General features: G+C 47.5%; 1 protein-coding gene across 3 annotated transcripts in view; it reads right to left on the bottom strand.

Moving 5' to 3' along the window:
• Positions 1-3794: 3794 nt before the first annotated feature.
• LOC124274825 (solute carrier family 23 member 1-like) overlaps positions 3795-13719 on the bottom strand; it is a 31058-nt gene continuing 21133 nt past the window's right edge. For all 3 annotated transcript variants that reach the window (XM_046710193.1, XM_046710192.1, XM_046710194.1), the window contains exons 9-14: positions 13474-13623; positions 11283-11386; positions 10864-10993; positions 8922-9065; positions 7889-7984; positions 3795-6295 (exon numbers count right to left, since the gene is read on the bottom strand). In XM_046710193.1, the coding sequence (XP_046566149.1) occupies positions 6015-6295; positions 7889-7984; positions 8922-9065; positions 10864-10993; positions 11283-11386; positions 13474-13623 (905 nt within the window). In that variant the 3' untranslated portion in view covers positions 3795-6014. The remainder of the gene's footprint in view (positions 6296-7888; positions 7985-8921; positions 9066-10863; positions 10994-11282; positions 11387-13473; positions 13624-13719) is intronic.

Here is a 13719-nt window from a genome sequence, read left to right as displayed (position 1 = left end):
AGGTGGATGATGGTGTGGGGGAGTCCAGGTTGGATGTAGGTGGATGATGGTGTGGGGAGTCCAGGTTGGATGTTGGTGGATGATGGTGTGGGGGAGTCCAGGTTGGATGTAGGTGGATGATGGTGTGGGGAGTCCAGGTTGGATGTAGGTGGATGATGGTGTGGGGAGTCCAGGTTGGGTGTAGGTGGATGATGGTGTGGGGAGTCCAGGTTGGATGTAGGTGGATGATGGTGTGGGGAGTCCAGGTTGGATGTAGGTGGATGATGGTGTGGGGAGTCCAGGTTGGATGTAGGTGGTGGATGATGGTGTGGGGAGTCCAGGTTGGATGTAGGTGGATGATGGTGTGGGAGTCCAGGTTGGATGTAGGTGGATGATGGTGTGGGGAGTCCAGGTTGGATGTAGGTGGATGATGGTGTGGGGGAGTCCAGGTTGGATGTAGGTGGATGATGGTGTGGGGGAGTCCAGGTTGGGTGTAGGTGGATGATGGTGTGGGGGAGTCCAGGTTGGATGTAGGTGGATGATGGTGTGGGGAGTCCAGGTTGGATGTAGGTGGATGATGGTGTGGAGGAGTCCAGGTTGGATGTAGGTGGATGATGGTGTGGGAGTCCAGGTTGGATGTAGGTGGATGATGGTGTGGGGAGTCCAGGTTGGATGTAGGTGGATGATGGTGTGGGGTGGTCCAGGTTGGATGTAGGTGGATGATGGTGTGGGGAGTCCAGGTTGGATGTAGGTGGATGATGGTGTGGGGAGTCCAGGTTGGATGTAGGTGGATGATGGTGTGGGGAGAGTCCAGGTTGGATGTAGGTGGATGATGGTGTGGGAGTCCAGGTTGGATGTAGGTGGATGATGGTGTGGGGGAGTCCAGGTTGGATGTAGGTGGATGATGGTGTGGGGGAGTCCAGGTTGGATGTAGGTGGATGATGGTGTGGGAGAGTCCAGGTTGGATGTAGGTGGATGATGGTGTGGAGGAGTCCAGGTTGGATGTAGGTGGATGATGGTGTGGAGAGTCCAGGTTGGATGTAGGTGGATGATGGTGTGGGGAGTCCAGGTTGGATGTAGGTGGATGATGGTGTGGAGAGTCCAGGTTGGATGTAGGTGGATGATGGTGTGTGGGGAGTCCAGGTTGGATGTAGGTGGATGATGGTGTAGGGGAGTCCAGGTTGGATGTAGGTGGATGATGGTGTGGGGGAGTCCAGGTTGGATGTAGGTGGATGATGGTGTGGGGAGTCCAGGTTGGATGTAGGTGGATGATGGTGTGGGAGTCCAGGTTGGATGTAGGTGGATGATGGTGTGGGGGAGTCCAGGTTGGATGTAGGTGGATGATGGTGTGGAGAGTCCAGGTTGGATGTAGGTGGATGATGGTGTGTGGAGAGTCCAGGTTGGATGTAGGTGGATGATGGTGTGGGGAGTCCAGGTTGGATGTAGGTGGATGATGGTGTGGGAGTCCAGGTTGGATGTAGGTGGATGATGGTGTGTAGAGTCCAGGTTGGATGTAGGTGGATGATGGTGTGGGGAGTCCAGGTTGGATGTAGGTGGATGATGGTGTGGAAGTCCAGGTTGGATGTAGGTGGATGATGGTGTGGGGAGTCCAGGTTGGATGTAGGTGGATGATGGTGTGGGGAGTCCAGGTTGGATGTAGGTGGATGATGGTGTGGGGAGTCCAGGTTGGATGTAGGTGGATGATGGTGTGGGGAGTCCAGGTTGGATGTAGGTGGATGATGGTGTAGAGAGTCCAGGTTGGAGTGTAGGTGGATGATAGTGTGGGGAGTCCAGGTTGGATGTAGGTAGATGATGGTGTGGGAGTCCCAGGTTGGATGTAGGTGGATGATAGTGGCTGGAAGTCCAGGTTGGATGGGTGAGTGGATGGAGTGTGGGGAGTCCAGGTTGGATGTAGGTGGAATGATGGTGGTAAGAGTCCAGGTTGGGTGGAAATTCAGGTGGAGTGGATGATAGTGTGGAAGTCCAGGTTGGATGACAGTGGATGATAGTGTAGAGGAGTCCAGGTTTGGATGGACGACGGTGGATGATGGTGTAGGGAGTCCAGGTTGGATGTTGAGTGGATGATAGTGTGGAGGGAGTCCAGGTTGGATGTAGGTGGATGATGGTGTAGAAGTCCAGGTTGGATGTAGGTGGATGATATGGTGTGGGAGTCCAGGTTGGATGTAGGTATGGATGATGGTGTAGAGTCCAAGTTGGATGATGGTGGATGATAGTTTGTAGAGTCCAGGTTGGATGTTGAGTGGATGATAGTGTGGAAGTCCAGGTTGGATGTAGGTGGATGATGGTGTGCTGGGAGTCCAGGTTGGATGTAGGTGGATGATGGTGTGGAGGAGTCCAGGAGGATGGAGGTGGATGATCCAGGCCGAGTCCAGGTTGGAGTGTAGGTGGATGATAGTCCAGGAAGTCAGGTTGGATGACGAGTGGATGATGGTGTGGGGAGTTGGGAATCAGGTTGGATGCCAGAGTCCAGGCCGGATGAGTGGTGATGGTGAGAGTCCAGGTTGGATGTAGAGTGGAGCCCATGGTGTGTAGGGGAGTCCAGGTTGGATGTAGGATGGAGATGGTGTGTGACGTCCAGGTTGGATGAGTCCAGGCCGTTGGTCCCAGGCCAGGGAGTGGATGGGTGGATGGTGGACAAAGGGGAGTCCAGGTTGGATGTAGGTGGATGATGGTGTGGGGAGTCAGGTTGGATGTAGGTGGATGATGGTGTGGGGGTCCAGGTTGGATGTAGGTGGATGATGGATATAGTCCAGGTTGGATGGAGGTGGATGATGGTGTGGAGTCCAGGTTGGATGTAGGTGGATGATGGTGTGGGGGAGTCCAGGTTGGAGTGTAGGTGGATGATGGTGTGGGGAGTCCAGGTTGGATGTAGGTGGATGATGGTGTGGGGAGTCCAGGTTGGATGTAGGTGGATGATGGTGTGGGAGTCCAGGTTGGATGTGGGTGGATGATGGTGTGGAGAGTCCAGGTTGGAGGATGATAGGTGGATGATGGTGTGGAGGAGTCCAGGTTGGATGTAGGTGGATGATGGTGTGGGAGTCCAGGTTGGGTGTAGGTGGATGGTGGGTCCAGGTTGGATGATGGATGATGGTGGAGTCCAGGTTGGGTGTAGGTGGATGATGGTGTGGGGAGTCCAGGTTGGATGTAGAGTGGATGATGGTGTGGGGGATGAGTCCAGGTTGGATGTAGGTGGATGATGGTGTGTGGGGAGTCCAGGTTGGATGTAGGTGGATGATGGTGTGGGGAGTCCAGGTTGGATGTAGGTGGATGATGGTGTGGGGAGTCCAGGTTGGATGTAGGTGGATGATGGTGTGGGGAGTCCAGGTTGGATGTAGGTGGGTGATGGTGTAGGGGAGTCCAGGTTGGATGTAGGTGGATGATGGTGTGGGAGTCCAGGTTGGATGTAGGTGGAGGATGATGGTGTGGGAGTCCAGGTTGGATGTAGGTGGGTGATGGTGTGGGGAGTCCAGGTTGGATGTAGGTGGATGATGGTGTGGGGAGTCCAGGTTGGATGTTGGTGGATGATGGTGTGGGGAGTCCAGGTTGGATGTTGGTAGATACTACAACAAATCTCAATCATTCGTCGCAATATGACGCAACAGCTAGCTACAACAGAGCTAGACTGTTAGGATAGACTACAGACTTTGATATATCATTCTTAGTTTCTTGTCACATCTTCATTTGTTAAAGACATTTAGTTGCCCACATTTATTACCTGAATTACATCAGCTTTTTAAGAGATTCGCATTTAGTTAATATAGGTTATAGTCCACTGCACAACACTAACAAACTAGGCGTGTTTGTTTGCTTTTGCAATCAGGTTTATTGTAAATGAATTATTGAATTTATTGTCATATATAAATACATCGCTGATTATGACATGAAACAATGCCGACTAAATCAAACTAAGTTTATTGTCTTTCAAACTTCAAACCTGAGGCACGCGAAGTGCGTGAAAGAACTCAGTGAGAGAACCGTAATCCCAGCGTCCAGTATAAACTGATCCTGGCCGGTCAGACTCGAGAAGTAGTTATTAAATACTGTGAAAATACGTGAAATATTCAAGTTAAGATAACTGTATACATACAACGAGGATATGATCGGTCGAGCAGATGATCGCTGTTTACCAGGGAGAGAGACAGAGACAGAGACACAGAGACAGAGACAGAGACAGATCCCTGTTTGACCGTATGAAGAGATGATTTCTTTTTGCCACCAATCCACGCATGCCCTCATGCCCGGTACAACCTGCAAAACGTGAAGTTCTATACACGACATACGTCTCATTCCTTGGACGAGATGACGTTCACATGATCCCGTAACTGGTATTCCTAACTGGCAATACGTTTTACATGTTTCAAAAACTGCATTCCACTAACGGAAACTTCCACAGTCTTGAGACGCCCTGTGAATTCCCCAGTTGAGAAACTTTCATTGTTATTCGTTTGTAGAGCTGCGTGCCCTGCTCACCGCTGAACCCTTTTATCGTGGAGTCGAACCCACACACCCTGACTCTAATTTTACTGTTTTTCAGTAATCATGTATCTTGGACAACACATGTTAATTACGCTTACTTGCAGCACAACAGTCATGATTGGTATCTTTAAACAATTAAATGTACTTGGAGACATAAATATAAGTTCATACCTTTGATGACAAAATTAAGCCATTATTATTGTATGGAGCTGAAATCTTGGGTGTGAATTATTACAATGATATCGAAAGAGTTCAACTGAAAGCCTGTAAAAGATTTCTTGGTGTTAAATCCAACACGATGAATACAATGGTGTATGGAGAATGTGGTAAATACCCGATGCACATATTCACAAATATGAGCTTTAAAATACTGATTAAAATTATTGAAGATGCCTTCCTATAGGCTACCAAAGAAATGCTACAATATGATTATGCTATTCAATAAAAATGGACACACAAATTGGGTTTCTTCTGTTAGAAATTTTCTATTCTCAAATGGTTTGGGTTTTGTGTGGAATCATCAGTATTTTGACTCTAACGGTAAGTTTATTATAGAACTAACAAGAAGATTAAAAGATCTCTATTTGCAAGAATGGTTTGAAAAGATATCACTTTCCAGTAAATGCTTGCATTATAAGATGTTTAAGTGTATTTTGAAGCAGAAAGGTATTTTTCATCTGTAAACGTAAAAACGTTTATGATAGTGTTAAGTAGACTGAGGTGTTCTTCACATGATATATTTATCGAAAGTGGAAGTTTCAAAAATGACAAGAAAGAAAATAAAACTTGCAAACTATGTGATCTTAACCACATAGAAGATCATTTTGCCCTGCTTATAATTCCCTGAGAAGGTTGTATAATAAGAAATATTATTTGTCCACACAAACAAATGCAATACATGTGACATGTACTTCAAAATCTTGTCAATGTTTGCTTACTATGCCATGTTGTTTAGAACAGAATATATCTCAGAACACAATATAACCTTCCCTTGATTATTTTCTCTTCTTCGTGTATATTACACGTGCGTATACATATTGTTTTGTAAATGTATTGTACTACAGGCCTGTGACCTTTCAGTACCAGAAATAAAGAGGATATAACTGGTACAGTGTTCAAACCTCACTCACTCACTCACTCACTCGGCGTGTTTGCACGTTGGAACGTTTGGCGGAATGTCGGAATATTTTTGCTACAACAAACTGCAAACCCAAAGGTCAACAACAATGTACGTTCTTCATTGAACAAATGGTCCGCGTCATGTCGTTGATCGTATCGGCCATTGACGTCCTGTACTTGAAGAAGATGAGTCACGTCCTGTTATCTGCCTTATTGCTCTCAACAGATATCTCATGTTGATATCACATAAATCTGCTAACACCTAAACTACAAAAATATCATCACTTGTCTGGAAGAATTACGTTTGTCCGCCATTTGGGCCAAAATTGGGTTATATAATATTGTAAGAACTTCCCGTCTCAAGTTCCTAAACATCGTGCAACACTAGTAAACAAACACAGATGCTCCTCAGTCTAAACCTACATCCGGGTATTATCTTGATACCCAGCATTCACCGCGCCTCCCTGAGCCTGACGTTTTCCACTACGTGGACAGCATCCACAAATCGACGACGACGACGATGCGCGCTTGTCCAGAATAAAGTTCGGACAAATAGGAATGTATTTTGTACACCTGAGTTTGTTGAGATATTTCTGTATGAGTGGCAGGTCATACACAGCCATTGTGTCTCTGACGTCGCCACCGGAAGAAGACTCGCCAAGCATCCGCCATTTCAATATCCCCCTCTCTTCAACTGTACCTGAAAGTAACAGCAAACACCATTATGTGGGGCCGGTCTGACTCGAGGGTTAGCGTGATGTGGGGCCGGTCTGACTGGAGGGTTAGCGTGATGTGGGGCCGGTCTGGCTGGAGGGTTAGCGTGATGTGGGTAAGGGTCTGGAGGCTTAGCTTGATGTGGGGCCGGTCTGGCTGGAGGTTCTGGAGGAGGGTTAGCGTGATGTGGGGCCGGTCTGACTGGAGGGTTAGCGTGATGTGGGGCCGGTCTGGCTGGAGGGTTAGCGTGATGTGGGGCCGGTCTGGCTGGAGGGTTAGCGTGATGTGGGGCCGGTCTGGCTGGAGGGTTAGCGTGATGTGGGGCCGGTCTGGCTGGAGGGTTAGCGTGATGTGGGGCCGGTCTGGGGCCGGTCTGGCTGGAGGGTTAGCGTGATGTGGGGCCGGTCTGGCTGGAGGGTTAGCGTGATGTGGGGCCCTGTCTGATGTGGAGGGTTAGCGTGATGTGGGGCCGGTCTGGCTGGAGGGTTAGCGTGATGTGGGGCCGGTCTGGCTGGAGGGTTAGCGTGATGTGGGGCCGGTCTGACTGATGTGGGGCCGGGTTAGCGTGATGTGGGGGCCTGGCTGGAGGGTTAGGGATGTGGGGCGGTCTGGGAGGTTAGTGTGGGGGCCGGTCTGACTGGAGGGTTAGCGTGATGGGGGCCGGTCTGACTGGAGGGTTAGCGTGATGTGGGGCCGGTCTGACTGGAGGGTTAGCGTGATGTGGGGCCGGTCTGGCTGGAGGGTTAGCGTGATGTGGGGCCGGTCTGGCTGGAGGGTTCCAGCGGATGTGGGGCCGGTCTGACTGGAGGGTTAGCGTGATGGGGGCGGGGGTCTGACTGGAGGGTTAGCGTGATGTGGGGCCGGTCTGGCTGGAGGGTTAGCGTGATGTGGGGCCGGTCTGACAGGAGGGTTAGCGTGTGTACGCCGCTTTTAACACTATACACGTCTCTTCATCTGGGAGTCTGCACACATTGTAGCAGTGTTCTCCTTGGGTGAGTGAGTGAGTTTAGTTTTACGCCGCACTCAGGAATAGTCCAGCTATATGGCGGCGGTCTGTAAATAATCGAGTCTGGACCAGTCAATCCAGTGATCATGAGCATGAGCATCGATCTACGCAATTGGGATGCGATGACATGTGTCAACCCAGTCAGCGAGCCTGACAACCCGATCCCGTTAGTCGCCTCTTACGACGAGCATGGGGTACTGAAGGTTCATTCTAACCCGGACCTTCACGGGTAAGATCTCCTTGGTAAAAGGGTGAGTGAGTTTAGTTTTACGCCGCTTTTAGCAATATTCCAGCGGGGGATATATCATGCCGGGGGACACCAGAAATGGGCTTCACACATTGTACCCATGTGGGGAATCGAACCCGGGTCTACGAGCGAACGCATTAACCATTCGGCTACCACTTGGTAAAGAGACCATTCTCACTCATCCTTGTGCTCGGTCATAACTGGGATCTTTGAAATACAGAATTAATCACTGGCTTATTCTTAAGTTGTACAATAAAATACAATCATCAAAACATACAATAATTCCATTAACTAAATACAGTTTACGTTGAGGCCACATGACCTACCTGGAATCGTGTTGTCTAGGAAGGCAGCGACGAACCCGCCCACAAACATGCTGGTTCCCAGTAGCACCGAGATGATCTGGTTGGCGATGTCGTTACCTACAGGAAGAACCAGTTGAGGAACAACTAGAACCGCTAGGTGTGAGTGAGATGAGTGAGCAACGGGAAACGTTGACCGGCGATGTGAAACCAGTGTGAGTCAGTTGGGTTTTACGCCGCTTTTAAATAACAATATGTGCGTGTATCATAGCATGGCAGCTTCGTGTGGGGGGAACGCCCGGAGCGATGGGATAGTTGATGGAAACAGAATATCTTTTCAAACATATTGTAAGTAAAAGACTGTATTTTTACAGTCTCAAGAAAAAAACACATAACATCTACATGAACAGAACTGCAAAGTCTCGACACCTTGTTTGTTGTTAATGGCGCCTCTCTGAGAATATCCCAGCTTTACAGACGCAGCCTATACATTTTCGAATTTGGACCAAACAGTCGGATGACTGACATCCTCAATCACTATCCAAGCAAATGAGATACGATGACAAGCTATCAGCAAAGTCACTTGGCCTGGCAATCCTATATTCTAAAACGGGTCATTCACTGAAAAAACTGTAACATAATACAATGAAAATGCGGAACACTCCACGTGCTAGTAGTAGTAGTAGTAATAGTAGTGGTAGTAGTTGTGGTAGTTGTAGTAGTAGTAATAGTAGTAGTAGTAGTGGTAGTGGTAGTAGCAGTAGTAGTAGTAGTAGTAGTAGTAGAGGTAGTGGTAGTAGCAGTGGTAGTAGTAGTAGTAGTTGTAATGGTAGTAGTAGTAGTTGTAGTAGTAGTAGTAGTAGTAGTAGTAGTAGTAGTAGTGGTGGTAGTAGTAGTGGTAGTAGTAGTAGTAGTAGTAGTAGTTGCAGTAGTAGTAGTAGTAGTAGTAGTTGTAGTTGTTGTAGTTGAAGTTGTAGTTGTTGTGGCAGCAGTAGCAGTAATAGTCTCAGGGACGACTTAAACGAATACGTAAAGGTGGAATCCAAAAGCTGCTTACCAGTTTGGATTTTGTTGGAATTTGCCGAGACCCACCGAGGGCAGGAGAGGCCAAAGAAGAGAGAAACTCCGAGGATGAAGAGGTTCCGGATGGAGCTGAGGTCAACAAAACTGAGGCTGGAGATTCCAACAGCGGTCACCATACCTGAGGCAGAGGTAAATGGCTGTTACACGAGACGGATTGAACTACACTTTATCTAGGTACGTGGTAGGTTACAGTACTTATACACACAAGTTGATTGAATAAACAAGCATACCCAATTCATCTTTAAAATATGCAGAATATTTTCTTGGTTGGTGTAGGTGAGACGGGGTGAACTATAATGTAACGTCGAGGTAAAGATATTTCACCTACAGAGCGACGTTGTTTTCTTATACTGTCTCTCAACATAGATTACATTATTATTACAACATTGTAGGCTATTTATATAGCGCACATATCCATGCAACTAGTGCATGCTCAAGTCGCTCGTATTTGTTCCCTCGCTCATTGAATGTCAATCTCAACGGCACATCGTATTATCAATCTCAACTCCCTGGGGATCATACAACTCTTGCAGTCACTAAGCGCACCGAGTTATTGTGGCTTCCTCATCCTAACGAGGTACCATTCACAGCTGGGTGGACTGGGACACATAGTCACAGTACTTTGTCAAAGTTCACTGCACGTTGCTGTACCCGCAACTAGGTGTTTGCACGTATTCATGTAGCCACCATCTGGTCATATACCAAAGGATTCGTGGGTTCTTTTAAGTGCACAGGGTTGTGTACTGTACACTACCCCTCCCCTCACTCCCACCCTCTCCCAGACTCCTGGGTAACTCCTTGTTCCATCCCCTTAATCCAGAGGCAGGATAACAACAAGTACCATCATTTAGCGTCTTTTGGTCTGAAGCAACCAAGGGACTGACACGAGCTGTGACCACTCTGGCCACTATGCCCTTCTTCATGCAGTAGACAACTGGAACTAGCTGTGACCACTCTGGCCACTATGCCCTTCTTCATGCAGTAGACAACTGACACGAGCTGTGACCACTCTGGCCACTATGCCCTTCTTCATGCAGTAGACAACTGACACGAGCTGTGACCACTCTGGCCACTATGCCCTTCTTCATGCAGTAGACAACTGGAACTAGCTGTGACCACTCTGGCCACCATGCCCTTCTTCATGCAGCAGACAACTGACACGAGCTGTGACCACTCTGGCCACTATGCCCTTCTTCATGCAGTAGACAACTGACACGAGCTGTGACCACTCTGGCCACTATGCCCTTCTTCATGCAGTAGACAACTGACACTCTGAGCTGTGACCACTCTGGCCACTATGCCCTTCTTCATGCAGTAGACAACTGACACGAGCTGTGACCACTCTGGCCACTATGCCCTTCTTCATGCAGTAGACAACTGACACGAGCTGTGACCACTCTGGCCACTATGCCCTTCTTCATGCAGTAGACAACTGACACGAGCTGTGACCACTTCTGGCCACTATGCCCTTCTTCATGCAGTAGACAACTGAACAGTAGCTGTGACCACTCTGGCCACTATGCCCTTCTTCATGCAGTAGACAACTGACACGAGCTGTGACCACTCTGGCCACTATGCCCTTCTTCATGCAGTAGACAACTGACACGAGCTGTGACCACTCTGGCCACTATGCCCTTCTTCATGCAGTAGACAACTGGAACTAGCTGTGACCACTCTGGCCACTATGCCCTTCTTCATGCAGTAGACAACTGACACGAGCTGTGACCACTCTGGCCACTATGCCCTTCTTCATGCAGTAGACAACTGACACGAGCTGTGACCACTCTGGCCACCATGCCCTTCTTCATGCAGTAGACAACTGACACGAGCTGTGACCACTCTGGCCACCATGCCCTTCTTCATGCAGTAGACAACTGGAACTAATTATTTTCCACATGATTATTCAATTCACTCACCAAACATGACGATGAACATCCCGCCAACTACAGGATCTGGGATGGTGACAAACAGGGCGCCGAATTTGCCTAAACAGCCCAACACTATCATAATGGCGGCCCCCACTTGTATCACCACACGGCTGCCAACCTACGGGGAGACAACTCTTGTAGTTATTGACAGAGGTTATATATAATGTCCTTGTTCCGTGCTGGAAAAAAACCTTTTAGGCAAGACAGAACAAGACAGAAAAAATGCGATGAGATTAAATATTACACGTTCCAACAAAGATTACCCCTTACTGTCCAAACTGGTGCAAAAACACATGTGTTGCGGGACCAAATCACTAATTCACGCTAACTCACTCACTCACTCATACAAACCCTCACTCACTCACACAAACCTTCACTCACTCACTCTCACCGGGTGAGTCACGTACCTTTGTGATTCCTATGGCCCCGATATTTTCACTGTAGGAGGTGGTGCCTCCCCCCGTGCCCCACAACCCTGCCACCAGGCACGTGACCCCCTCCATCCCGATACCTGCAACAGAGAAGTAGGTGCTGATGGTTGTCACTGACGACGATACAAGTCTTGACAAGTTTGTGTGACTATGTCGTCAACCACACATGGAACCGTATGAGACCACGGGGAATATACTGTCGTCAACCACACATGGAACCGCATGAGACACGGAGGATATACTGTCGTCAACCACACATGGAACCGAATGAGCCACGGAGGATATACTGTCGTCAACCACAAATGGAACCGTATGAGCCACGGAGGATATACTGTCGCCAACCACACATGGAACCGTATGAGCCACGGAGGATATACGGTCGTCAACCACACATGGAACCGTATGAGCCATGTGGGATATACTGTCGTCAACCACACATGGAACCGTATGAGCCACGGGGGATATACTGTCGTCAACCACACATGGAACCGTATGAGCCACGGGGGATATACTGTGTTTTATTACCCACGTGGTCAACGTATGGGTAGTTGCATATTAATCTCGTACGTCACACGAGTGTCGTATCGCGTTGACCTGTGTCGTAACGACTTGACCTGAGATTCTAACGATTTGATTGGATAACCGATGACCTCTATTAGGTCACATTCTGACGTAACTATATTTTCATTCATAACAAACACGTGAATTCATTCATTCTACAACTTAAATGCATTGTGGGAATGTAAGCATCGAGAACGTTGCCGTGTCGCTGTTTAATTGTGAGTCGAACTGAGACATTATATCCGTCGCAAAACATTAACGCAATGTTTCCACCAGTGAAGTTAGCCGAATGAAGCAACTGCAAACCAAGAAACGAGGTGCTACGGAGTAGTTTACTATAGGAGGCTGTTCGAGGCGATGACAGCTGACTTGCATCGTGACGTCGGTTACCAAGGCAGTGACGTCATTTTGGTGTGACGTCATGCAAATATTGTACTACAGTACAAAACTCTTCCGCAACCCCTTTATGAAACCGGTTTCGGTTTGAAACCAAAATATTAACAAAAATACGCTATTTTGTCAGTTTAATGCATGTAAGACGTGGGTAATAAATAAAATACCACACTCGGTCTCATTACATGCAGATTATACGAAACTCGTGACCTTCCTATGTTATCTGACCTCGCTTTCGCTCGGTCAGATACCACAGGAAGGACACTCGTTTCGTATAATTCGTATGTAATGAGACCTCGTGTAGTATTCTCTATATATGGCCCTCTTCAAATGTCAGTATAAAAGGGGTATTTTTGGCGGATTGACAATGTCAAAATTGCTTGTGTATTTCAGCTACTTCAATATATCTAATATTTTCCTCAGAACTCTGTATGCAAAAGTTACAAAAGCCTTAGTGTGGGGCATATACACTCCCTGATTTTATGAATTAATACCTTAATGCCATGCTAATTCTATGATACTGTATTATACTTTTTATCTAATTCTACGAACATAACTACTGATCAGCTAACCATGAGCACACCTAAGACCTGAGAAGATGTCACTACATGTATTTGTGGAAACATACAGGTTTTTCTTGTGGTCAGCTTACTGACACAACACATAGCTATGGTCAAGTAGCCAGTTGTCTTCTACTTCTCTACCAACTTGAGCCAGAAATATTACTGACCCGTGAAACCGCTCCATGAAATGTTTCCTTTTGGAGCTGTGCATGAGTCAGACAGACATCCCGCCAGTCACCTATCCGTTAATATCTAGCAGTATTCTGGCAGCTCAAACATTTCGCGAAGAGTTTTAAAAAGCGCCGTACGACAACAGTTGTGTTCCCAGAATGACGTCATTCAAGGCCTCAGTAAAGCCTTCAATACGTTTATAGAAGACATTTAAAGGATATTTGCAAGTTTTGATGCACATGTGACAAACACTACGTCTGGCGCAAATCCCTAATATTTATTTTCAGGAGTACAGTTTCCTTGCCTTTGCGTGTGTTTGCGATTTACAGTTGTAGCAGAGATTTCGAATGTAGATGCTTTTGTACATGTTTCGATTCATGGAAGATAAACAGACAGAAAGTAACACCATTGTATTTTCAATGTTAGTAGATTATGTATCAATGGTAAAACATAAACCTTTGATTCTTCCAAAGTCTCACCTCTACTCACAGCACTACTTGGCGGTGGCGGCGCTCCAGATAGCCTTGCGCATGCGTAGTAATCTCCAACTGATTCAATCATGGAGGCGAGAAGAGCTGCAAGCATGCCAAACACCCCGGCCACGCTCACAGTCGGTATGCCCCACTGCCCTGTGATAACAAACACTATTAAGTAAAGTTATCACCACAAAGATCTACTTCCGGTGTTTATTTTCGTTCCAAGTAATAAGAGTGATGTGGATGAGA

Source organism: Haliotis rubra, unplaced genomic scaffold (assembly GCF_003918875.1).
Source record: "Haliotis rubra isolate DU_JTF1 unplaced genomic scaffold, ASM391887v1 Scf1948, whole genome shotgun sequence".
NCBI classification, from domain to species: domain Eukaryota; kingdom Metazoa; phylum Mollusca; class Gastropoda; order Lepetellida; family Haliotidae; genus Haliotis; species Haliotis rubra.
This window is presented reverse-complemented; position numbering and strand designations above follow the sequence as displayed.